Source organism: Zootoca vivipara, chromosome 7, assembly GCF_965207765.1.
Source record: "Zootoca vivipara chromosome 7, rZooViv2.hap1.1, whole genome shotgun sequence".
Lineage (NCBI taxonomy): Eukaryota > Metazoa > Chordata > Lepidosauria > Squamata > Lacertidae > Zootoca > Zootoca vivipara.
The window spans coordinates 91,779,965-91,799,701 of NC_142590.1; the positions used below are offsets into that span (position 1 = coordinate 91,779,965).

At 48.9% G+C, this 19,737-nt stretch overlaps 1 protein-coding gene across 3 annotated transcripts in view; it reads left to right on the forward strand.

The window, feature by feature from the left end:
• The window catches only part of SNPH (syntaphilin), a 32,658-nt gene extending 18,886 nt beyond the window's left edge, over nt 1–13,772 (forward strand). For 2 of the 3 annotated variants that reach the window (XM_060277371.2, XM_088674781.1), the window contains 4 exons: nt 2,703–2,793; nt 5,622–5,729; nt 9,829–9,978; nt 12,390–13,772. In XM_060277371.2, the coding sequence (XP_060133354.1) occupies nt 2,744–2,793; nt 5,622–5,729; nt 9,829–9,978; nt 12,390–13,641 (1,560 nt within the window). In that variant the 5' untranslated portion in view covers nt 2,703–2,743 and the 3' untranslated portion in view covers nt 13,642–13,772. Of the gene's footprint in view, nt 1–2,702; nt 2,794–5,203; nt 5,730–9,828; nt 9,979–12,389 lie in introns of those variants that run through there. The other variant, XM_088674780.1, reaches the window with a different exon arrangement.
• Nucleotides 13,773–19,737: the final 5,965 nt, after the last annotated feature.

A 19,737-nucleotide genomic window follows, 5' to 3' on the forward strand; every position in this document is an offset into this window, starting at 1 on the left:
TTTACATGAGTAGAATGTGTCCTTTTATTTAAAATGCATCTCTGGGTTATTTGTGGGGCCTGCCTGGTGTTTTTACATGAGTAGAATGTGTCTTTTATTTAAAATGCATCTCTGGGTTATTTGTGGGGCATAGGAATAGGCCCGGCTCTAGGTGCACTCCCGGTGGCGCAGGGGGCCAGGGCGCCGGGCTGGCAGGGGGGGGTGCTGCGCACTTCGAGGGCAGGGGCGCCGGAGCGATCTCTGCGCCTCAGCGCCAGGGCGCCCGACCTGCTCGAGACGACCCTGCATAGGAATTCGTTCATTATTTTTTTCAAAATATAGTGCGCCCCCCCCAAGGTCTGAGGGAAGGTGTACCGGCCCACGACTGAAAAAGGTTGCTGACCCTTGTGTTATACGTTAACTTTATCTGATCTTCAGTTGTAGCATATCGGAGTTGTTCTATCCTGCCCTGGGATCTTACGGTGAAGAGTGGGTAACATATCCTACAAATAAATAAACTAGCACAGTTCAGGGACACATTCCAGCCAGGCAAAGGTGCTCAAGGAAAGCCTGGAGCAGGCCAGTGACCTATGGAAGAGACATGACCTAAGGAAAGTCCCAGGGGCCAGAGAGAGCTCTGGAGGGCCGCATTTGACTCTTGAGAAGTAGTGGACCATTAGAAGAGCAGTCTGGATCAGGCCAGTGGGCCATCTAGTCCAGCATCCTCTTCTCAGAGTGGCCAACCAGATGTCTATGAGAAGCCTGCAAGTGGGACCCAAGCACAAGATTACTCTCCCCACTTCTGATTCCCAGCACCTGGTATTCAGAAGCAGACTGCCTCTAACTGTGTAGGTAAGAGCATAGCCACTGATAGACTTAGCTTCCATGAATTTGCCCAGTCCATCTTTTAAAGCTATCCACGTTGATGGTCATAACTGCGTCCAGCAGGAGCAAGTTCCACAGCTTAACTCTGCAGCATGTAGAAGTACTTTCTCCTGTGCCAATTGTAGAAACTTGGCACAAAGCTGTAGGTCCATCCTATGGCAATTTGCCTGCCACGCGGTTCCATTTCCCACCCACCCCCTTTCCCTTGCTCATTCCCCTCCCTGAGCGCAGTTCAGAATTACCGGTATCTGATTGTTCATTGATTAGTTAATGGCTGTGACAATTGTTCCCTGTCTCTTTGAATAGGGGCGGGAAGAGATTTAGGTGCATCCATTTTGCATGTGGAGTTTGTCATTCTCCAAAAGATGACTAGCCGCTAACCCAAAGTCTAGTTCAGGCCCACAAATGAACAAAAACAGGACCAGGCTGTAGAGAGGGAGATGAGTTTTATGGGGCCATGGGGATGAACGCCAGCCAGCTGGGACAAAAGAAAGCATTTTTAAAAATCTATTCCTTTTTAAGATGTATAAACCGTGCTTTCATCCACATATGGATTCCAGGGTGGCCTACATAAAAACAAAAATATTGAAACCAAATAATGGAAATAATGAACTATTGAATATTAAACCAGAGGCTATACAAGCACCTGAAACTAGTCTGTGCAAATAAAAACCATCTTTGTTGTTGTTGTTTAGTCGTTTAGTCGTGTCCGACTCTTCGTGACCCCATGGACCATAGCACGCCAGGCACTCCTGTCTTGCACTGCCTCCCGCAGTTTGGTCAAACTCATGTTCGTAGCTTCGAGAACACTGTCCAACCATCTTGTCCTCTGTCGTCCCCTTCTCCTAGTGCCCTCAATCTTTCCCAACATCAGGGTCTTTTCCAAGGATTCTTCTCTTCTCATGAGGTGGCCAAAGTATTGGAGCCTCAGCTTCACGATCTGTCCTTCCAGGGAGCACTCAGGGCTGATTTCCTTAAGAATGGATAGGTTTGATCTTCTTGCAGTCCATGGGACTCTCAAGAGTCTCCTCCAGCACCATAATTCAAAAGCATCAATTCTTCGGCGATCAGCCTTCTTGATGGTCCAGCTCTCACTTCCATACATCACTACTGGGAAAACCATAGCTTTAACTATACGGACCTTTGTTGGCAAGGTGATGTCTCTGCTTTTTAAGATGCTGTCTAGGTTTGTCATTGCTTTTCTCCCAAGAAGCAGGCGTCTTTTAATTTCGTGACTGCTGTCACCATCTGCAGTGATCAAGGAGCCCAAGAAAGTAAAATCTCTCACTGCCTCCATTTCTTCCCCTTCTATTTGCCAGGAGGTGATGGGACCAGTGGCCATGATCTTGGTTTTTTTGATGTTGAGCTTCAGACCATATTTTGCGCTCTCCTCTTTCACCCTCATTAAAAGGTTCTTTAATTCCTCCTCCCTTTCTGCCATCAAGGTTGTGTCATCTGCATATCTGAGGTTGTTGATATTTCTTCCGGCAATCTTAATTCCGGCTTGGGATTCATCTAGTCCAGCCTTTCGCATGATGAATTCTGCATATAAGTTAAAAAACCATCTTACCCTATCGAAAAGAGGACAATGTCAGCTCCAGTCTTGCTTCCTTCAGGATCGTATTCCAAAGCCAGGGTGCTTTATCGGCAGGGGAAGAGTGGGGTGGGGTTCATTCTTGGTACCACAAGCTCCCCATCCATTACAGTATTTCAGTAGGATAAGTTTTTATGGTTTGAAATCTAGGCATCCCCAGATGCACCTTGCTACAACCCATGTTTGTTCTAACCCCGAAATCCTTTCCCTCACTTTCTTTCCCCCCCTCTCTCTCTTTCCCCAGCTGGAGTGACAGCCAACCTCACCGCCAAGACCTGCGGTTCCATGGCTATGTCCCTGCCAGGGAGCAGACGACCCTCGACGGGATCCCGGAGGTGAATATCGCAAACCATTCCCCTCTACATTGTGGATGGGACTCCCGGCAGCATTCCTGCCGATTCGCTGCAAAGGAAACTTCCTCGCCCCGCCCCCAGCCTTTCCCATGCTGCATTCAGCAGTGCTTTCCTAGAGCGAAGAGAGAGCAAGGGTGCTCTCCAGCGGTATGGAAGGAGCCTCTTCTCCTTCCATGTGCTTTGCAAATGTACACAGGATGATGAATGCTGCACAGTGCCTTGTGGGGACTGCAGAGCCGCTAGGAAGGAGGGATAGGTTGTTTCTTGTGGCTGCCGTGATCCAAAGTTGCATGCCTGTTGATCACACCTTGGCACAGCATTTGCATGCCTTCCTCACCTGTTGTGCATGTGTGAACCTGCTCCATCACAATCACTGAAGCCGGAATCCGCACTTCAGTTCTGGATAGCCAAAGGCAGCCGTTGGGGTGGCTGCTTCCTCAGCAGCAGGCGGGTGGTCTGTTGGCCCTGGCGGTTTGCCCTTTGCTGCATTTCTTCCTGTCCCTCAGTGTGTATTCATGCACCGGAGGTCCCTGCCCTTCCCATTTGTGAAGGCATCTCCTGAGAACAGGGCTGCCAGGCTCTGCGACAGGCTCTGCTCCTGTGCCTTTAAGGCAAGCCTGCACAGCTTGCGATGAACCAGGCCAGGCACAGCTCTCCTGTCATGCTCAGTGACCTGTCAGGTCCTGCCAGCCACAAGAGCAACGCTTGTTGTTGTTTTAAAATGCCAATCCTGTCCGGGGAGAGCATAGAAATGCTGAGTTGCTGTCAGATGCCTGAGTTCCCTGGGTTCCTTATCAGGAATGAAAGCATGTGTGTGAATATTGATGGGAGTGAGGAGAGGGCGTGCCGACCATTTACTGAAAAGGTCTGGAATTGTTCACCCCTGGGCAAGATGCCATGGATCTAAAGTACAAAGGAGGAGACAGATGTAGGCGAGACGTGGAATGTCAAAACAGAGACATGCCAAGCACTTAGTACTGTACCTAGTGCATCCTATCTGAGTGTCCTTTCCAACCCTTTCAATATATGACTCCTTATCATAGTTTTAATTTTTATTTACAGTGTTCCCATACTATCCATGAGCAATAAGTTCCCTGGGCAGATTACAACTTTAAAGATGTAGAATCGTCCCAGGGGGTCATCTAATCCAGCCCCCTGCAATGCACAAATAGATGGACAGATGCAGATGTCGAAATACAGCATGAGGGTAAAGTCCAAAGCAAATTAAGACAACATCTTACAGGGGCATCTTACCCACAGAGGCTAGTGGCGCAGGGTGCCAAGTTCTGGAGGGCGCCAGGGAAGAGGCGGAGACTGGACGCGGCAGCTCCCAGCATCAGCTCGCCACCCTCACCCGCCCTCACCCGGAGCCTCTGTCTGTTGTTGGCCACCGTGGCACGAAGCGGCCAGCTGAGCCAGGAAGCGCCACGTCCAGCCTCCCCTCTTCCCCGCCAGAGGAGCTGCCCTCCAGCTGCTGCCCGCCTCCCCCAGCCCTGCCAGCAGCGCTGTCCTCCCTAAAGAAAGGTCGACAACTCTGGGTAACTGGGGTGGGGGGTGCCGGAGGGAGCTTTGCATCACAGTGCCGGATATACTTAAGTTGACCTGACATTATATATACAATGGAATCTCAGTCTTCCAACATAATCTGTTCTAGAAGTCCGTTCGACTTCCTAAACATTCAAAAACCGAGAATAAACATTCAAAAACCGAGAATAAAAACCGAGAATAAATATATTCCATTGAGTTGTCAGAAAGCTCAATGGAAAAAATTGAGAAACACACCTGGAAAGCCGTTCAACTTCTGAGGTGCATTCGAAAACGGAAGCATTCCCTTCCGGGTTTTTGGCGTTTGGCTTCCGAAACGTTCGGCAGCCAAGACGCTCGAAAACCGAGCTCTGACTGTATAAAAAGGTAAATGTAAAGGACCCCTGACAGTTAAGTCCAGTCTCAGATGACTCTGGGGTTGCGGCGCTCATCTCGCATTATTGGCCGAGGGAGCCGGCGTACAGCTTCCGGGTCATGTGGCCAGCATGACAAAGCCGCTTCTGGCAAAACCAGAGCAGCGCACGGAAACACCGTTTACCTTTCCGCCAGAGTGGTACCTATTTATCTACTTGCACTTTGATGTGCTTTCGAACTGCTAGGTTGGCAGGAGCTGGGACCGAGCAACGGGAGCTCACCCTGTCGCAGGGATTCAAACTGCCGACCTTCTGATCGGCAAGCCCTAGGCTCTGTGGTTTAGACCACAGCACCACCCGTGTCCCTGTATGTATATAGTCAATCAATACATGTTCCCTTCCAAGCATCTGCCCTACCTTTTCCTATCCATCTATCTAGAATGTTGCTTAAAGGGGGTGGGTTCTCTTGTTATCCCAAAGGCAGCCTGGGCCTGAGAATGATACTTTCCAGCACTTCCTCTCTAGCGCTTATGATCAGATGCTTTTTCCTGGGCTCTGAGTTCCATGAAAGTGACGGGGTGTGCCTGCTGGGGTTCTGGGGCGTAGTGCTGGGGGCATGCAGCGCCCTCCTCAGGCCCGCCTTTGCTACTGCTTCACTAACCTGTTTGCAGAGAGAGCTTTTGCCACGTTCCATTTTGAACCCCCGCCTGTTTGTTCTTGTCGTTTGTTTTGTTCTGTTCTGTTCTGTTTTTTCTTCCTGTCTTTGTGTATGCGTGTTTTCCTTTGGTGGTGTCTTTTTGTTTTTGTTTTAAGTCGTGAGTTTGATGGAAGGAGTGGCTTTGCCTCGTTCTTTAAGTCTGCAACAGCCCCAGCCACTCCGACTGAGAAACAGCCTCTTCTTCCTGCCTCCAGGCGTCCCTCTCCGCCAGTGAGCATGCGGGACACTTACGGCACCTCCTCGCTCAGCAGCAGCAGCAACTCCGGCTCCTGTAAGGGCAGCGACAGCAGCCCCACCCCAAGGTAACCCTTGGCTCCTGGAAGGGCAGCACACACACACACCACAAGCTTCCAACGTAAGAGAGAGAATTGCCTTGCCAACCCAGCAGTGGCCTGCTCGGTGCCTCTAGGATAGCTGCAAGCCGAGCAAGGTAGAGGCACCATTGTTGCACGTTTGTCCACAGCATCTGGTATTCCGGGAGCATACTGCTTCTGAACATGGAGGGTTCTGCTCAGCTTGGTCTTTGCCAACCTGGCACCCTCCACATGATTTGGACTACAACTCCCATCAGCCTAGGCTGATAAGAGTTGTAGTTCAAAAGTTGATCAAGGGTCTGGAAACCAAGCCGCATTGAGGAACGGCTGAAGGATCTGGATATGCCTAGCCTGAAAAAGAGATGATAGCCATCTTCAAATATCTCAAGGGCTGTCACATGGAAGATGGAGCAAGCATGTTTTCTCCTGCTCTGGAGGGTAGGACTCAAACCAATGGATTCAATTTACAAGAAAGGAGATTCTAACTTAACATCAGGAAGAGCTTTCTGGCAGTAAGAGCTGTTCAACAGTGGAATGGAGTCCTTCAGAAGGTTCACTGGAAGTTTTTAAGCAGAGGTTGTATTGCAGGGGGTTGGACTAGATGACCCCTGTGGTCCCTTCCAACTCTGTGATTCTATGAAAACATTTGAAGGGCACCCAGCTGGCAAAGGCTAATATAGCTGTTCTGGCTAATAGCCATCAATCACCTAACCTCAACATGTCCAATATAACTGAAAAAAATTGTAATTGATTATTCCAATCGTAACCTTGCACCAGTGATCCAGGTGGGAAGAGAGGCTGTCAAATAATGGCAGATTTAACTCCTAATGCAGGTTAACTCAGGCTGTTCTGGAGCACAGAAGAGTAGCTATGAAGCAACTGGAGGGTGATCTGCCTGCTTATGAGTGGAAGGAACTACACGTCTAACTATATTTGTAAACAACTGTGAATATGAAATCAGGTGCTGATAATAAGGCTGGACCTGTGTGTGAACCCCATAAAAGGGTTTGGATTCTGTCTTTAAAAGTAGCTGTTTCAAAAGAGCAGTACTGCAGCATGTGCAGACTAATTCTGAACTCAGTTGCAAATGAGGGCAGTTACATGCTGCTAAAACTGGGGCATAACATATGTCCCTGATAACAGGGTTTCAGAAGTGATCAAATTCGGCATTGGTGCTGAAGGGCAGAAAAGTTGCCAACTGATTCCATATACTGTAGCTATATCTATCTATCTATCTATCTATCTATCTATCTATCTATCTATCTATCTATTATTGCAATTGCTCAACAGAGACTTTGTGAAGGTCGCCAGTTATTGCAGCTGCAAATGGAAAAGTGGTCTAAAACGGGCACCCCCAAACTGCGGCCCTCCAGATGTTTTGGCCTACAACTCCCATGATCCCTAGCTAACAGGACCAGTGGTCAGGGATGATGGGAATTGTAGTCCAAAACATCTGGAGGGCCGAAGTTTGGGGGTGCCTGGTCTAAAAGGATGTACTTTCACATTACACATTTTTGGCAGTGTTCCTGTCCTCAGCTCTTGCTTCTCCCATCTATAGCATCCAACCCAGCCTACCTGATCTCATGGCGATGTGTGTGTCCTCCCTGCCATCACATTCCCTGCTCCACATCACTGGCAGGACCAGGGAGCCACACATAAGCATATCTATTTATAAGCCTGCATTCTTTGGAACATATAGTTCTGCCGCAAGTTCGTAACATCCGACTTGATCCCCTTAAAAAAAAACCACAACAACTTTAATATTGAATCCTTGTCAGATTCAGTAGTACTGGGGCCATCCTCCTTGGGAATTCCAGGCCTCATTCCCAGTACAGTTCTGAAAGGCTGAGCTCTCATCTTACCAAAAGGATCCTCTGCTGCCATTATGTTTGAAGGCAATCCTTTTGAGCTCTCTGGGAAGGAGGGAAAGAGGAGGTGTGAACTAGCCTAGAGATGGACCAAATTAAGGAAGATAGGTCAGGTCCCAGATTCCTAACTCCACACTCAGGGTTGTACATAGACTTCTCTAGGTTTTGTAGTGGGAAGAAGATGACAGAGACTTGTGCTGCTTTCCTAACTCCTCTTTCTTTATAAATGTAGACACTGAGCAATTAGGAAGCAGGTATAAATGTGGACGGGGAATCTAGAGACAGCAGAAGTCCTGCACTCAAATGTTCTTGAAAGCTGCTTGAAAGGTGATGTAGCAGCTAAAAAAGCCAATGCAATTCTGGGCTGCATCAATAGGAGTATAGCATCTAGATCAGGCATCCCCAAACTGCGGCCCTCCAGATGTTTTGGCCTACAACTCCCATGATCCCTAGCTAAAAGGACCAATGGTCGGGGAAGATGGGAATTGTAGTCCAAAACATCTGGAGGGCCGAAGTTTGGGGATGCCTGATCTAGATAAAGGGAAGTAATAGTACCACTGTATTCCGCTCTGGTCAGACCTCACCTGGAATACTGTGTCCAGAGGAGGGCAACCAAAATGGTCAAAGGCCTGGAAACGATGCCTTATGAGGAACGGCTTAGGGAGCTGGGCATGTTTAGCCTGGAGAAGAGAAGGTTAAGGGGCGATATGATAGCCATGTTCAAATATATTAAAGGATGCCATATAGAGGAGGGAGAAAGGTTGTTTTCCGCTGCTCCAGAGAAGCGGACACGGAGCAATGGATTCAAACTACAAGAAAGAAGATTCCACCTCAACATTAGGAAGAACTTCCTGACAGTAAGAGCTGTTCGGCAGTGGAATTTGCTACCAAGGAGTGTGGTGGAGAGCAGAGGCTTGACAGGCATATGTCAAGAATGCTTTGATGGTGCTTCCTGCTTGGCAGGGGGTTGGACTGGATGGCCCTTGTGGTCTCTTCCAACTCTATGATTCTATGCCGATCAGCCAGGAAACTTTTAGCCACCTGTTTAAACCAGGTTTAAACTCACATTCTTCCCTTTCACTGGCTGTATTCAAAAGTGCCAGGACACTGCCGGGCAGGCAGGACACTGGCTTCAACCCTGACAGTAGCAGATAGATGAGGTCCACATTCCAACATCCCTATTAAGCAAGCCCTTTTGAAAAAGCTGCACAAAACCCCACTTAATTATTTACTGTAGTCATTTCTAACCAAAAAAAAATTCTTTGAAGGGTGGAGCTAGAAATGTCTTAAAATAAACCAATTAAAATTCAGGCTTTTGTACAGCTTAACAGCTAAGCACGCATCATGGAATCAATATATACATAATAAAGCAATCATACAATTCAAAAATCAACAGCAGACTAACGGTTACTATTAAAAATCAAGAATAAAACACATGGTTATAAAAGCCAATGCAAGGTGGGGAGAGATCGGGAACAGACACACCTCCCTGGGCAAAGCATTTTAACCCATTGACACTGATAAGACCAGGGCCTCTGCCACAGCCTAAGCCCTGGAGAGCGGTATTTTGTGGGTTTTCTCTACAACAGAATATTACTGTACAACAAATTTATTTTTAACTTGTTTTAGCTATGTATTTATGATCCCCCCTTACTCCCCAAAGGTAGAAAACTAGCCAAGGTCAGTGGTGGTAGATAAATACAGAAAGAGTGCTGGGTCCTGCAAAGTACTAGGGTTTGGCAAATCAACATATGCCAAGGGTCTTGGAAGGGTAAAGAAGCGTCCTTTGTCTTAAATGTCCGTCTGATTTCCCCCTCTGCCGCTCTTCTCTGTTTCTTCATTTGCTATCGTCATTAGTCTGCTATATCTCCACATAACTCCATCCCGGGCGAGAGGCAACACCGAAGCATCCTTTGCACGGGGTTATTGCTCTCCTCTGTTCTTGCTTGGCTTTGGAAGAGAAATCTGGAGAAAGGAGCGGAAAAATCTGAGCTCGAAACACGCACAGTTAACTTAGCAGTGTCAACATAGGCAGCGCTGTCCCAGGTTTCTGAAGCTTAAAAGGTGAACCCCAAGGTGCTTGCAGTCTAAGGGAGTGAGTGTGAGAAAGTGAGGAGATGCAATCGTGCTCTAAAACTTCCACGGACCAGGAAGGGAAGTCTCCCTTTTCACCATGGGCACTTCCAAGGCACTGATGAACTTTCCTGTCTTTTCTTCAGGCGCCCAGTCAAGTACCTGCTGTGCAGTGACAACCATGGGATCAAGCCCCCGACCCCCGAGCAGTACCTGACCCCTCTCCAGCAGAAGGAGGTCTGCATCCGACACCTCAGGGCCAGGCTTAAAGACACGCACGAGAGGCTTCAGGACAGGTCAGTATTTGGGGGCTCTTGCATCCGGGGTGGAGGAATTTGAGGCTCGGCATTCCCCAGATTCAATGATGGGCAACCTTTTGAGCTTGGTGTGTCAAAATTCGCCCAAAACCGAGCATAACTTGGGTGGTGTGTCACTTCAAGAAAAAAACCCATAATTTCGCGATATTTATAGTTTAAATAACAAAAAGTTATAATTGTAATATATAACTGTATTTAATAAACCAAAAACTAATTATTTAACCTAACCAAACCAAAAACCCCTTATTTATCACAAATTGCCCAGAGTTGTTGAGCTTTTTGGAGGGAGCTGCTGACCAAAGTTTTGGAGGTTTTTTGGGGGGGTGCAAAAGTTGCTTTGCTTTTTTGGGGGGATGCCCCAAAGCTGCTGCGCTTTGGGGGGGGAAGAGAACAGAAATAAATGATGAATAATACCTTCGCTGGAACTAACACGCAGCAATGACATAGTCTGCCAAAGCGCCAAAAAAACCAGCACAGAAAGGGTTAAAAACCAATCTCTGGCTACCAGCAACAACAAGAACAAAAAGGATCCGGGTTTTAACAGCAGAGACAAGCTGTAGCGGAGACAAGCTCTAGCGGAGACGAGCTGTAGGAGGAGCGGGAGAACAAATGGGGGGGGGAAACAACAACAGTGTGAATGGGCCGATGGGGCGCATGCCAGCAGTGAGGGCTCTGCGTGTCACATCTGACACGCGTGTCATAGGTTCGCCATCACTGCCCCAGAACATACCATGCCAGGCAAGCGGCAGTCAGCCTTGTGTGCCGCTCAGAACTGCGTCAGGTGGAACTTTTCAGGTGCTAATGATGATAGACTACAATAGCTGGCTTCATGGGAACAATGCGGTGGAAGCGTCTCCTTGCCGGTGCTGAAGATTCAGCTGCAAACTTGGTCAGCTTCTTGCGCTTCGCCTCAGGCAGCAAACCCTAACCCTTACTCACAGGTAAGCGTGCATCGGATTGCTGCCTAAGAGAAGCAGATAAAGGTAACTTTGCTGAATTTGAACAGCCTATTCACAGAATTTAACTTTCACTCTATATAAACAAATAGTTCCATATGAAACTTGGTAGCTCAGTCAGTAGAGCCTGAGGCACTTAATCTCAGGGTTGTGGGTTCGAGCTCCATGTTGGGCAAAAGATTCCTGCATTGCAGTGGGTTGGACTAGATGGCCCTCGGTGTCCCTTCCAACTCTACAGTTCTACAGTTCCATGAAACTATAACAGATTGGCAATTACAAAGCCAGTGTGGTAAAACGAATCGCTAAACTCCCCCCAAAATTCTACATTAATAAAGCATTTTGATGCCAAAGGCTTGAGCCTGGTGAAGTACACAGTGAACACAGACCTGCTTGTGCCTGTAATAGTAATAGTAGTAGTAGTAGTAGTAATAATAATAATAATAATAATAATAATAATAATAATAATAATAATATATTAATTCCCCAGCCACTCTGGGCGGCTCCCAACCAAATATTAAAAACACAATACAGCAATAAACATTAGAAACTTCCCCAAACAGGGCTGTCTTCAGATGTCTTTTAAAAGTAAGATAGTTGCTTATTGCCTTGACATCTGATGGGAGGGCATTCACAGGGTGGGCGCCACTGCCGAGAAGGCCCTCTGCCTGGTTTCCCATAACCTCACTTCTCACAGTGAGGGAACCACCAGAAGGCCCTCGGTGCTGGACCTCAGTGTCCGGGCTGAACGATGGAGGTGGAGACGCTCCTTCAGGCATACTGGGCCAAGGCCATTTAGGGCTTTCAAGGTCAGCACCAACACTTTGACTTGTGCTCAGAAACGTGCTGGGAGCCAATGTAGGTCTCTCAGGATCGGTGTTACCCTGTTTCTCCAAAAATAAGACATACCCACAAAATAAGCCGTAGCAGGATTTCTAAGCATTTGCGCAATATAAGCCATACCTCGAAAATAAGACATAGTGATAGGCACAGTTCTGGAGGCTGCCAAGGAAGAGGCCATAGCTGCCAAGTTATCCCTTTTTTAAAGGGATTTTCCCTTATGCTGAATAGGCTTCCTCACGAGAAAAGGGAAAACTTGGCAGCTATGGAAGAGGCTAGGCTGGACATGTAATTAAAAAATAAGACATCCCCTGAAAATAAGCCACCGTGTGTTTTTTTGAGGAAAAATAAATATAATACGGTGTCTTATTTTCGGAGAAACACGCCATATGGTCTCGGTGGCCATTCCCAGTCACCAGTCTAGCTGCCACATACTGGATTAGTTCTAGTTTCTGGATCACCTTTAAAGGGAGCCCCACGTAGAGCACATTGCAGTAGTCCAAGCAGGAGAGAACCAGAGCATGCACCACTCTGGCGAGACAGTCTGCGGGCAGAGCTAGCAAGGGCAGTGACTGTCTGCTTGTCCGTCTGCTACAGGGATGCAGAGATTGACGACCTGAAGACACAGCTCTCCAGGATGCAGGAGGACTGGATTGAGGAGGAGTGCCACCGCGTGGAGGCCCAGCTGGCGCTGAAGGAGGCCCGGAAGGAGATCAAGCAGCTGAAGCAGGTCATCGACACCGTCAAGAGCAACCTGATGGAGAAGGACAAAGGGCTCCAAAAGTACTTTGTGGACATCAACATTCAGAACAAGAAGCTGGAGACTCTGCTGCACTGCATGGAGGTTGCCCAGGATGGGACGGTCAAAGAAGAGGGGGCAGCGGAGTCCGCGGGGGGCTCTCCGGCCCGCTCCCTCACCCGCAGCTCCACCTACACCAAGTTGAGCGACCAGGGGGCCGCCGACAGGAACCTGGGCGGCTCCCAGATCTCGGTGGAAGAAGCGGCCGACAGTGGCTTTGTGGCTGCAGATGACTCCTTGAGCCGGACGGACTTGCTGGACCAGAGCAGCCTCCTGTCCTCGGGGGTGGAGTGTGGCACAGACGACACCTCCCTGCAGACCAACTTCACCCTGGGGTCCCGGGTGCCGACCAGCTCCACGTACGAGAAGCTGATGGGCTCTCAGCACAGCGTCGAGGCTGCGGTGCAGGCCAGCTGCATGCAGGAGCAAGCCATACAGACGGACTTTGTGCAGTACCAGCCGGATCTCGATACCATCCTAGAGAAGGTGATGAAATCCCAGGCTTGCAGCCTGGGCAGCCCCACGTCCGTGTGGGTGTCTGAAATGGAGGATGCGGCCGAGCCGAGTAGCTCAGAGGTCCGGGCCCAGAGCTTGCCCGGGGGCCCCACGGACATGGCAGCTGTGTTGATCAGCGCAGGGGAGGAGGGGGAGAACATTACTGAGCAAGCAAGTTCACCAAGCCCAGCGGCCAACAGCCCAACCGTGCACCAGCCTTCTAGCGCGAGCCAGTCGGTGAGCGTCGTGTGTGCCCCAGAAGAAGAAGAAGAAGAAGATGAAGCTGCTGCTGAGCCAGGCCGGGAGCTTGTAGCGGCAGCAGCAAGGGAGCCCCAAACTTACTGGAGCCGCCACTTCATTGTGGATCTCCTGGCTGTGGTGGTGCCGGCAGTGCCTACGGTCGCCTGGCTGTGCCGCTCGCAGAGGAGGCAGGGCCAGCCCATCTACAACATTAGCTCGCTCCTGCGCGGCTGCTGCACGGTCGCCCTGCACTCCATCCGCAAAATCAGCTGCCGCTCTGTAGCCAGCACCAGCGGCTCCTGCTCTCAGCCATGACCTCCTTCCCCCACCCAGACCGTTGCTGCTTTGTCAAGAGAGAGAGAGAGAGAGAGAGCCTGTTCATGGAAACAACCATCATTTAGCTGACCACTGATTGTAAATTTCATCCACGCACTGAGACTTTTTATTTATTTATTTAGGTATTTATTGGGCGGTTGGGGGGGGCTGGGTGACAGTTCTGACCTGCTGCATCTCGATTTATACAAATGACTTGGGGGAGTTAGTGTTGCCCCTCTTTCTGCAACCCTGGAGGAATTGCAAGGAGCTGGGATTGGGCAGGCGGCCTCCCCGCTGAAGGACCCTCGCCTTGTAGGTGCTGTAGCTTGTGGAAGTTTTCCTGTCATTTCACTTCAGGGAAGTTACGAGACATTTTCCTAATCTCTCTCCTTTCCGCAGTAGGCTCTTTCTGGCTATTTTTGCGATACGCTAGAAAAGCTCCCCGAGAACTTGTTCCTTTCTCTTCTGCTTTTTCTAAGGCTACTCTATAAACCACCAGTATCCCTAATCCTCACTAGGCCACCACCCGTAACCCACTTTTGCTCGCCTTGCCTCACTTACAGGTTCTTGCTGCAGTAACTACAGACCCTGCCGGAGCCTTTTGCTGGCTCCCAAGGGGGAGGGGAGGGGAAGAAAGGGGGCACATCACAGTTGCCACCCACTGCCAGGTTGACTCAGAAGTGAGGAAGGAGTGGATTTCATAGCTCAGCAATCAACACCTGCTTTGCATGCAGAAGGCTACAAGTTCAATCCCCAGCACCTCCAGGTGGGACTGGGACAGACCTCTGCCAGTCAGTGTATGCAGCACTGGCCTAGATGGACCAGTTATCTGACTCCACATGAGATAGCTTCATTATGGTCCATGGACTCAGAGTCATCACTTTCCTCCCTTCATCCAGTGACAGGCAAAGGGACTGTCTTGGTTCTTTCATGGGGCACAAACAAAATAGAGCCCTTTCTCCATCTAATGACACAATGCCCGTCACCTTCCTGGCAGTTTAAAATGGCACGTTCTTTCCTTCGAAATGGGTTACCATTTCCCCAGTCTTACTAAAGCAGTTGGCGCTTGCGTTTTCAAGCTCAGTTCACAGTTTGTGTTTCTTCTTCTTCTTCCCAAACCAAAAAAGTGACTTTGCCAATTTATAATCCTGCATCGCAACCCTCTCCTGTCGTCCTTTCTGTGCCATTGGCACCTTAAGTATGTTCCCTTCCAATCCACTAGAGGCAGTAGCAGGGCTACTGTTCAGTACAGTGGTACCTCGCAAGACGAATCCCCTGCAAGACAAATTTTTCGCAAGATGAATGTGTCTTGCGATCTGATGGTGACTCGCAAGACAAATTCGTTTTGCGAAAAATTCGTCTTGCGAATCGCGGTTTCCCATAGGAATACATTGAAATTTAATTAATGTGTTCCTATGGGCAAAAAAGGAAATTTCAATGCATTCCTATGGGAAACCGCGATTCGCAAGACGAATTTTTTGCAAAACGAATTGACTCGCGGAACGAATTAAATTCGTCTTGCGAGGCACCACTGTAGTAGCTTCTGCAGGCAGAGAGGGCAGCGCACATGTGCTGCGCATGCGGCCTGGTTCAATACAGTGGTACCTTGGTTTGCATACGTTTTGGATTACAAACACGTCAAACCCGGAAGTGCGTGTCCCGGTTTGCAACCTTTTTTTGGATTACAATCCATTATTTTTGGAATTACAAACAGATTTTTTTGTGGAGGCCCCATTGGCGAAAGCACACCTTGGGTTACAACCTGTTTTGGTTTACAAACGGACCTCTGGAACGGATTATGGTTGTAAACCAAGGTACCACTGTACTGGGAGTCCCCTGTTTGTTCTTAATGTTTTCATTACTGCCTGCCTTAGGTGCAGGTCAATGGACATGATCATAGGGAGGGGAGGGGTTAGAGACCCTGGATAAATCACTGCTCATCAGGATAGATAATGCCATGTTGGGTGGCCTAGCAGTCCAAATAAAGAAACTGCCCAATGCTATCCCATGTCCCTGTGGCTTCATCCTGCTCCGCTCTTCTCCCTGCCCCCACTTTCCAGACAGTGATGCCCAATAGTCCGTTATACTGGAGTTATGCAATACAACTCCCTTCCCAACGCAATTTTCTTCCTTCAAACCTGCTTCCTTCAGGTTTCGTGCCCAAGAATCCCCTAAGAACAACAGAAGCTGTCATCTGGATGTTCCTTTGGCAAACGTCCCAAAGAGTTGATCCAGACCAGTCTTCTTAAGTCCAGTAGTCTTCAGTCTTTTCCCATCATAGATCAAGCCCTGGCCCAGGAGTCAGTCCCAACCCACCCCTTGAAAAACCAGTGCTTTAACCGACCTCAAACAAATGCTGCTGCTGTGCCCCCTTTCCTCTCAAATTCCAGCAACCTGTTTCATGAGCCCACAACTTCTCATTCCTGCCACTGGTGTTCCAATTACCCACTAATTGCTTTTTTAAGGCAACCGCTAAGGAACAATGCACACAGCCACGTTCTTGCTGCTTTTTTTGTCCCATTAGTGACTCTAATGGAAGAGAGCTCACGTGGGATGGAATGAATGAATGACTAGATGTATGATTGTTTTAAGAATAACATATTGTATATTCCTGCGTATAAGACTACTTTTTAACCCAGGAAAATCTTCTCAAAAGTCGGGGGTCGTCTTATACGCCAGGTCGTATTTCTTATACAGCGAGTATATCCCAAACTCTATTAACTGGGAAAGTTGGGGGTCGTCTTATGCGCCCAGTCGTCTTATACGCCGGAATATATGGTATATCTCCTCTAGGTGGTGTAGGAGCCCCTGGGATGACACACTGTGTAGTACCGGTACTTATAAACTGGATTTTTATTGTTAGGATTTAAGACTCAGGCCTGTCTTGAAGTCATGCCCTCTACTTTGGGTTTCCTTTTCCTTAATCCCCAGAGTTGATTGTGGCTACTCAGGGGGAAGGGAAAGGCACTTTGCACTTTCTCAGAGACACTTCATTAGTTCACATTTCCCAGGGCTAAAGCTTGGGGACCTTCGTCTCACGTCAAGCCCTGATCACTGGCACCTAATGCCCCAAATGGTGCTGTACCGTGTTCAAAAGTTTGGTTCTCTGATCTGGAAAGGCAAGAACTAAATAGGCAGGGCCGGGGAAGCAGACATTTAAAATGTGAGCCTGGGCTCACTTTCGCATATTTACCCCCCCCCCCAAAGCATTGCAGAATTACAGAGAGAAATTCCAGCCGTTCTGCCTCCCTCCCCCCACCTGAGAATGTTAACAGAACGTAGTGGATCACGAATGTTGTGCGGAAACTTCACTTTTGACGACCACGTAAATGTCACTTCTCCTCCCCATCACGTTCATGACGAGACTTTTCGGACTCTCTTTGGCTCTGACTCCCCCAGCTGGGAACTGAATTCTACGTCGTCCACTTCTTCGAAGCAGCTCCTGGGAAGGGCGGCTGCTGGCCGAGATGCAGAAGAGCCAGATAATATACCTCGCGTAGAGCAACTGGCCGCCTCCCCTCCGCTTGGGAGTCCTTAATTCGGTTTTTGTCTTGCTTTGCACTATGTTCACTTTTGGCAAACTTGAACCCTACCATGCGAAGGTTATCGGCTGACGGCATCGGGCGGTCGGTTTCCTGTCCCACTAACCAACTCTCCTCAGTGCTGTTGGAAAAGCCCATTTTTCGGAACTGAAGAAGTGAAGGAAGCTGGGATACGGTTCTCCTACCTGGTTGCTTCCTCCATCAGTAGTATGAGCTTTGAGAGAAGAAATATAAGGCACAATGGGTCCTTTTTGTCTTATTGGAGCTTAAACTTATGGATGTTTGGGTGATGCCGTTGGAGGGAGCTGGGAGTATCTGTCGCTGCTGCACTTCCAGTACCAGTTCTGGACCACTGGGGTGCCACTGGGTGGGCTGGCTGGCTGGTTTTAAGTGGGTAGGTGTGAGCAGAGGCCAGAGGAAGTATTTAGTGAAAAGACTGTACTCCCTTCTCCTCCTCGCATGGGAGACTTTTCCCTTCAGCGCTTGAGGGTCAGTTTCATGCAGCCTTAAATTCTATGACTGCTATTTACTCTGTATTAGCCAAACGTCTGTCGTGATAGGTGGGAGGGAGGGCTTGTATATTGCAGACCTCTTGGGGGAGGGCACTACCTTACAAGATCTGGCCCACTAGCTGTCGGGGGGGGGGGGATGACAGGTAAGTTTCGCCCTCCCCACAAAGCATCCCTCAAATGCAATGTGATAGGTTTCCTTGTAGGAGTGAGCGACAACCATTTATTCATCTGGGAGAAAGTACTGGGTACATTCATTGGCGATAGAGCTTATGATGTTCCTAGTGACCACCGGGCATTAAAGAAAGCCTGCTTCTGGCTTGCATGTCCCCTTCCTGTGTTCTGTGTTTTGTTTTGTTTTTTGCACTACTAGAGTATCCAGGAATCATAGAATTGTGGAGCTGGAAAAGGGAGCCCAGGGCTCATCTAGGGAAGTTTTCAAGGTTTGAGGTGTTTTATTGTATTTTTAATATTTTGCTGGGAAGCCGCCCAGACCGACTGCGGCAATGCAGTCAGATGGGTGGGATATAAATAATAAAATTATTGCTGTTGTTATCATTAAAGCATAAGATGATGGGAAGAAATAAAAATGTGAATGGACAAAAGAAAATTTAATTATTTAGGCAGAGGCTGGATGGCCGTCTCTGAGGGATTATTTAGCTGTGATTCCTGCATTGCAGGGAGTTGGAGTGGATTGGCCCTTGGGGTCACTTCCAGCTCTAAAGTTCTATGATTCTATTTAGTTTTTTTAAAAAATGGCATGTCCATTTCTTGAAACAGTCCATCCTACAACTGATCAAGTTGCCGCAAGCCGTTGCAAGGCCGCAGGGCTGGGCAGGGGTAAATATAGCCAAGCAAACATCGCCCCAAGCTTGGATGTCCCAGCAATGCTGGCTCTCAGGGCGAGGAGATGAAGGCAAAGGCAAGGCAATGCCCCTGCTGCTCCTTCCTCTTGGGGCACTGTTTGCCCTTCCCCCTGGCATGTTCCCTCTGGATCTAGTCTGTACAACTGCCCAGAGAGGGGGGGGCACAAAAGGCGGGTGGAGAAAATGGCTGTGTCTTATCCCTTGTCAGGGCTTGTGTGCTCAGAGAGGGCGGGTGAACAAGAAGGGAGGAGGAGGGCTGTGAAGCTCAAAGGGTAGCTGGGCATCGCCTCGTAAAGATGTGGGCCTTAGCGGATGCTCAACAATGCCAATTGCCAATGCCGGCCCTTTGGCACAGAGAGAGCCTCAGCTATTGAAGCAACTAGAGCTGGCCTTCCGTTTGCATTTAATGGGGGCTCTGTTGCAGGCAGAGCCAATGCTAGTGAGCGCATGGTCCCGTCCCACCCCGCTTGGTGCCCATGTCACAGACTGCACTACAGGTCTTCAGCTGCCCTGACCACAAGGCTCACATTTGTGACCGGGATGCCTTCATGAGCTGCTCGGTCGCCCTGTACTTCTTTCCCCTTCAGGTACACGACATAGCAAAGGCGAACATGTTGGTCGTGCCGTGTGTCGCAAGCACAGGCCCAGAGTTTCACAAGCCTCCTGAAGCCAGTTGAGCAGTAGCGGCAGCTGTGCCTGCACTTGTGGCAAACAAAGAGCCCATGCATAGCTGTCAAGTTTTCCCTTTTCTCGCGAGGAAGCCTATTCAGCATAAAGGAATTTCCCTTTTTTTAAAAGGGGAGAACTTGACAGCTATGAGCCCATGTGATTAGGCCACCGCAAGGACTTGAAAGAGCCGAGGCTAGATTGAATAACCCTCTGTTTGCTTGGGTGACAGGAAGGGGCAAGGGTTAGGGAAAACATAGAAGGCAGCTTTTCCAGGTGAGCTAGCTAGTGGGAGGTAGGTTATGCCTCTGTTTTAACTGTAGCGTGAAGTATTTGGGTAGGGAAGGAGAGAGCGAAAGAGTGGATTTTGGTGAAAGGGTGGCAAACCTGGCTAGTGGTGCACTACGAGGAAAGCCGCTCGTGTGATGTACTTGTGAATATGTGTACACATCTGTTAGACTATCCAAAGCTCTGCCGAGAAATAAATGTATGACTATATTTGAAAGAGAAGAA